The sequence below is a fragment of the Pseudomyrmex gracilis genome, unplaced genomic scaffold, assembly GCF_002006095.1.
Source record: "Pseudomyrmex gracilis isolate BER0280 unplaced genomic scaffold, ASM200609v1 scaffold_539, whole genome shotgun sequence".
Lineage (NCBI taxonomy): Eukaryota > Metazoa > Arthropoda > Insecta > Hymenoptera > Formicidae > Pseudomyrmex > Pseudomyrmex gracilis.
Genome location: NW_018021123.1, coordinates 22892 through 29822, shown reverse-complemented (window position 1 = coordinate 29822; position 6931 = coordinate 22892). Strand labels below are relative to the sequence as shown.

Here is a 6931-nt window from a genome sequence, read left to right as displayed (position 1 = left end):
CTCTTAACAAAAACGTTCGATATAACAGCTCGTAATTCCACCCTGCAGTCTCGGGTTCGATCAACACGGTAAATTTCTCGCTTAGAGTCACGATCGCGAGGTGCGTCTCGCAGTACACGCACTAAACCTTGCCGGGGTGAAAATTGGCGACCGTGACAGGACTAACGGATCGAGTTTGTTATAAAAAGTTTGATAAAAGAACGTTAGAGTCACGTAAATCGAACGAGCGCCGTAAACTCGTTTGGCAAACATTGCGTCAGCCCGACAAAGGTCGAGCACGCACGGCAAAACGGTGGCGCGTAAACAGTTGCGTCATCCAGCAAAGTCCAAACGCGTTTCAAGTGGCGGTGACTCATCGCGCCTCACCGCGCTTCAAAGATTGTTGCGTGTGTGTAATATTTTGTTTTAAGGATATCAGTTCCTGCGTTAGCGATAAAACGCTCTTTAACACGGTTGTTAAAAGTAAAGTAAAGCGAGTTAGTATAACTGCGCAAGAAACATACCGCGTCACGGTTTGTGAAACAAGTTTAGAGGTGTTATACATTTCGATTACATTTGAATTGTTTGTTAAAAGACTCATAGTTGGCAATTGTGCGGTGTACGCACGGTAAGTCGTTTTAAAAACGCATTAATTAAAAGAATTTCGTGAGGTTTCACAAATCGCGATTTTCTGTGAAGGTCACACAGTGATACCGGTCAAAGTTAGTAAACCGAGAGGCACAAAGATTTGATATTTGGTAAGGTGGCATAACACCGTGGTACACTTAGGACGACAAAGTTTCGTTCACAGTCAAGTTTTTATTGGTCAATTCGATTTCGTTATAAGGATAATTAGCGTTTAAACTAAAAAAATTGTCATCACGAATTTTACGGTCCAAGTCAACTTTTTAAGTTGTTCCTAACAATTGTGATCGAGTCGCGAGACAATTGAGCAATTTTCCAAAATTTCGAATTTTCGGGTTAGTACCTAACCGCGGGTGTGTTTTATCAAAGTCCACCAAGGTAAGCCAGTATCAACTCTAGTGTATATCGTAGGGCTCCTGACCAAAGAACCCTCTTTTTCTTATCCCAAAAGTCCAACTACTCATTCTTACTTATTCCAAGAGAAAAGAAGAAATAAACTATTGAGTCAGCAAAACATACCTCAACCTGAAATCCCTTTTTGCACAAGTTACTTTAGCATAGGGAACAAGCGGTATAGTTTCAAATAAACTCTACGGAGTATAAAATTAAAAAACACGTAACACTTACCTATACCTACCTTCTACGGCGATCCAGCGGCGACAAGTCCAGTTGAAGCAGAGCAGCTGTTCCTGAAAGCAAGAAGAAACTAAAGGTTAGTGCCTAGTAAAAAAAGTTTCAGCTCGGGAAGCAGTGTTCAAGGACAAGCTTAAGGTTAGTCGGGTCAAGGAGGTTAGACGTAAAGTGGTTAGACACGCTGTAACTGCGAGTATCTGTTCACGAAGACAGTGTTGGTGAAAAGGTCGGTTAGACAACGCATAAATCGGTTCGATTCATGTTAAAACGCCGTAGCAAAGTAAAGTCTTCCACAGTTAAAAATTTTGAGAATTTTGGAAAATTACCCAACGCGCGTAAGACGTTTCAGGGCGCGGCGGCAAATCGTTGTGTAAAGAAATTTGAAAGTTCGGAGACCTAACCCAGGCACCTAACCTACCTAACTTTGTGAAAAAATTTAAAATTGCTCAAAATCGCATAAATCGGTTTAATCTCAACAAGAAAACCGCCGCGTAACAAAATTTTCGAAATTAAAATTTTCAAGGTAGAAAGTGTAAGACCTAACCCAGGCGACTTACCTACCTAACCTTGCGATAAAAATTAAAAATCGCTAAAAACCGCATAAATCGGTTTAATCTCAATAAGAGAACCGTCGCGTAACAAAATTTTCGAAATTAAAATTTTCGAGGTAGAAAGTGTAAGACCTAACCCAGGCGACTTACCTACCTAACCTTGCGATAAAAATTAAAAAACGCTAAAAACCGCATAAATCGGTTTAATCTCAATAAGAGAACCGTCGCGTAGCAAAATTTTCAAAATAGAAATTTTTCAGGTTAAAGGGATAAGACCTAACCCAGGCACCTAACCTTGCGAAAAAATTTTAAATTGCTAAAAATCGCATAAATCGGTTTAATTCATCAAGAAAAACCGTCGCGTAGCAAAACTTTCAAAATTAAAATTTTTCAGGTTANGTACGGTGTCGAATAATTTGGTGTCGAATAAATCTGTGTCGAATCGAGCGGTGTCGAATCGTACTGTGGTCAATAGAGTATCACCCGTGCTGTGTTGCCTCGTCGTGACCTTACTTGTTTGAAAAATAAACAAAAACCCCTATCTTTGGTTAACGTTAGTTCAGTTGAGGAAAATATAAATGTCTTAAACAAATTTAAAGACGGTTCAAATCCCTTCGATATAACCAAACTTAGCAAAAACGACATGCAAAATATCATAAAGGAGGTAGTGTCCTCCCTCTCCGTGAGTTTAGTAAAAAGTTTAACGTAAGTCGCGTACGCTGAAATGACATCTTTGGGTTCCATTACAGTGGTCCAATGGAACTGTCGCTCCTTGGTTCGTAACCTGGACTCTGCTAGACTTCTGCTCCAAGATACTCGAGCTGAAGTGGCGGCCTTCTGTGAAACCTATCTGGACGACAAATCTATAGTGACGTTTGCAAATCACGAGGTCATTTCTCGTGATCGCAATAGACAGGGAGGTGGTGTTGCAATCGTTGTTGCTAAACACATAAAGTTCCGTTTGCTAGACGTTCCCGATCTCTATAATGTCTGTCGTCAGAACTCAGTGGAGTTAGTAGCTCTTCAACTTCTTTTCCCTAAAGGAAAGCATCTGTATGTCTTCTCTGTGTATAGCCCTCCTCGTTGTAGTAGTGGCTACACAGATCCGGACTTTTGGTCCCTTTTCTTCCTGACCTGTTCCAGGTTTCAACCTGTGGTGATCTGTGGGGACTTCAACGGTAAGAGCCCTTTATGGGGTGGTTCCTCCACTACTGTTAATGTTGAAGGGAGAAAAATCGAGAGAGCAGTAACCAGTCTCTCTCTCTCTGTTCTGAATGATGGTAGTTGTACCTGGTGTTCGCCAGATCTGTCTAGCCGTTCCTCTCTTGATTTAACTATAGTCTCCCAAGATCTTGCCGCTCAATGCTTCTGGGAGGTGTGCGAGTTCCATTACGGTAGTGACCACTTGCCTGTAATCACCAAAGTACGCGGTCGTTTTTCTGGTCGAACGGCCTGCCGTCCGTATTACTCGGTGGGTAGGGTCAACTGGGAACTTTTTAGATCACTTTGTGTGTCTCAGGTCCCGTTCCTCCTATGCTTAGATGTTTCTGATAAGAAAGATGTTAGTTCTGTTTACTCAAGTCTTGCAAAACTGATAGAAGGTGCGTTGTTACAGGCGAGGGCCGCGAAGGTCTGTAGACAAGGTACCTCTAGGAAACCTCCTTCCCCCTGGTGGGACACTTCGTGTGCTGAGGAACACAAAAAAAAAAAGGAAGCTTGCAAACAATTTCTTGCTCGTCCTAACAAGGAAAACTTCGATAATTACAACAGGGTTTCAAAGGAGACCTACAGATTCTTCAGGAAAAAGAAAAGAGTTGCCTTCCGAAAGTTTTGTGAGTCCCTCCATGCTAACTCGGATGTAGGCTCGGTCTGAAACACTGTCAGGGCCTTCTCAGGTGCTCGTAGTAAATCTAGATATGCAGGGAACAGAAACTGCCTTGACCAGGGTGGGTTGTGTCAAGCGATGGAAAAGATTGCCCCGTTAAACCCTGGTGCTGCCCCTAGGGGAGAGGAGGTACTCCAGGAGATGGGGTGTTTGGACTCAGTGGTGGATGGATCATTCATGGATAACCCGGTAACCCAAGACGAGTACGCATCTGCGGTAAAGTCCCTAAAGGTACGTTCGGCCCCGGGCCCAGATTTGGTAACTAATCTTATTATTACCCAGTTTCCTCCTGAGTTACTTCGGTACATTCTGGACTTGTATAACTGGATGTACTTACAGAAGGCGTATCCGGAACAGTGGAAACAGTACTTTGTAGTACTGATCCCAAAACCTGGTCGTAGTGGATCGTACAGACCCATCTCGTTAGCCAACAACTTATTAAAGGTACTTGAAAAAATAGTGTGCAGAAGACTCGAGTGGTGGGCGGAAAACAGTAAAGTCTTCTCACCCCATCAGTTTGGGTTCAGACGGGGTATGTCCTGTACAGATAACCTCTCTGTGCTCATTTCCAAAGTTAAGCTTGCTAATAACACCCGCAGAATCACTGGCGCGGTTTTTCTAGATGTTTAGGGCGCATTTGACAATGTGGTCCCTGAGATCCTTTTGTCAATGCTGCCGAGGCTCGGGGTGACCCCCAGTGCTGTAGCTTTTGTTGCGTCAGTGATCAGTTTTAGGGATCTGATGGTGTATGCTTCGGGTGTTTTTATTCAACATAGAACTACCACTCGAGGACTTCCACAGGGCTCTGTGTTGAGCCCTTTGTTGTTTAACTTGTATATGTCTCGCGTTGAGTCAAGTCTACCACCTGGGGTTGAATCACTCATATATGCGGACGATCTGGTAGTTTATGGCACGGGACAGTCTATTACCGAGGTCTCCTGCCAACTGAATATGGCCTTGTCTAATGTCCACAGACACCTGTCTTCTCTGGGCCTGAACATATCGCCTAGCAAATCTGTAGCTACATTCTATTCCTTAAATTCTCTAAGGAATACTAAGTGGCTAATCAAAAAACATAATATCAAAATACAAATCGGACAGTCACCTGTAAAGGTGGAATGGAATGTAAAGTTTTTGGGTGTTTATATTGATTATAAACTAAGTTGGAAAAAACATGTTGTTATGACCCGTAATAAGGTCCTTCCTAGGGTTAACATCCTAAAAGCAATTGCAGGTATAAAGTGGGGTGCGCACCCTTTGGTGTTGATGACGGCGTATAAGGGACTGGTGAGGTCGGTCTTTGAGTGGGGCTGTCAGGTCACCTTCCCTCTCGGTGAACAGGAAATGCAGGTGCTGGATAGGTTACAGTACGCGTGTGTTAGAGTTGCGTGTGGCCTTATGCGAACTACCCCGACCAATGTGTTGTTAGACTTAGTGTGTGAACAACCCCTGATGTATAGACACAGGTACCTACTTAGCAAGTATGTTTGCAGGGTTTTGGCGAGGACCAATCACCCGGTGGGACGGTTGATCGAGGAGAATTGTGCGAACTGGTCTCCAATTTGCGTGGGCGTCCGGTTTGGCCTCATGGAGATTGGCAAGGAGTTAGCACCGATCACTAGGAATGTTATCAGGTATACGTTGCCGGGTAGCTTGGCCCTCCCTTTTGGGGTGGGTTATAGAAGGTGCTGTGTGGATACTGAGGTAGGGTATCGGATTCGTGAGTCTGAGGATCCTCAGAGTGTGTTTTCAGGCTATCTATCGGAAACTGGTGCTACTCGAGTGTTTTTTACAGACGGTTCTCTGGCCCGCCCAAGTGACGGTGCTTCTCCGGCAGCTGTGGGGTTTGCTGTTGTGTCCGTAAACCCAGTGTTGGTCCACCAAGAACGGATCGGCGCTTCGTCTACTATTTTCGATGCGGAGGCGATGGGAGTGCTGTGTGCATTGGAATATGCTGATGATCTTGGTTTTCCATCAGTAGTGGTAGCCTCTGACTCACTGTCTGTGTTACGTTGCCTGGAGTCACCGGACCCGAGAGGGAATCATTCTTTAGTTGTGTACAAAATAAAGGAGGTAGTTGTGAAGTTAGAAAGAAAGGGAGTCAGAGTTAAGTTTGTCTGGGTACCTGGCCATGTAGGCGTTCATGGCAATGAGCTCGCTGACTCACATGCAAAACAAGCCTTGTCTCTACCTGAACCAGCTGAAAAACATGAGGTCTCTTCCCTCTTCCCCTCTATCAGGTCGACTATCTTACAGCAGTCTAGAGAGCATCTCCTTAGTTTGTCTCGCCATAAGGGTGGTCGCTATTTTAAGTATGTACCGGAACCGCTGGGCAAACCTTGGTACTCTAAGACTAAGAAAGGGAAGTTCCTCCCTAGACAGTTAATTTCTCTAGTGTCTAGAATTCGTACATACCACACAGCAGTGAACAGTCACCTGTTTGAGAAAAATATAGTTGATAGCGCGAGCTGCCAGTGCGGCCAACCGGAACAAAATATTAATCATGTTTTCTTCCATTGTCCATGTAATAAAGAACATTCGGACAGGTTGCTAATCGATTTGTATCACAATGGGTTTAGTCCACCGTATAGCGTAGAGAAGGTAGCCTTTTCTGATAACGTTAGCGCCATGTTTGCTTTGTTAAAGTTTGTTAATACAACCAACGTAAATATATAACCGTCCTAGTAGATCGGTATCTCCTTTGCAAACAAGCTTTTACCCTTTCCTTTCCCTTACCCCCCTACTCCTTTTGTGTTTACCTTTCCTGCTTGTTCCCCTGTTGTTACTAGATCCTGAGTCTCAGTACACAGCGCAGCAGGCAGCCTAGTGTTGTGTCCAAGCTAGCCTGTGCGCTTAAAGCAAAGACTGGCCGGTGCCTAAACAGTTAAAGGGGCACGGAGCCATAAGTGCAAAGAAGAAGAAGAAGATGTGCGAGACACACGCATATTTTTGGGCTCCCGTACGTACGCGAATCTGCCGTGCCGTCGAGATAGTCTGCCGTGCCGCGAGTTGAGATTCGAGGCCAAGGAATTTTGTCGAGAGGGTGACCCCGGCGAATCCAGGAGAGCTGACCGAATCGGTCCGGACGGAGAAGACCAGGACATGCCGGAGAGCAACCGACGACGGTGAGGTGCCCGTTTTAGTTCTGTTAGCCACGAATCCGCGTTGCACAGGCCTCGTGTCAAGGCTGGTCGCTTGCTTTTCGCGTTTGGTTTGTGACGGCAAGGACGTATCCTTG

General features: G+C 44.7%; 1 protein-coding gene across 1 annotated transcript; it reads left to right on the top strand.

The window, feature by feature from the left end:
- Positions 1 to 3834: 3834 nt before the first annotated feature.
- On the top strand, positions 3835 to 6581 carry LOC109861009. The gene is made up of 4 exons (XM_020440485.1): positions 3835 to 3924; positions 4033 to 4137; positions 4324 to 6357; positions 6483 to 6581. Exons 1-4 carry the CDS (start codon positions 3835 to 3837, stop codon positions 6579 to 6581), a joined length of 2328 nt encoding a protein of 775 aa, XP_020296074.1.
- The last annotated feature ends 350 nt before the right edge of the window (positions 6582 to 6931 follow it).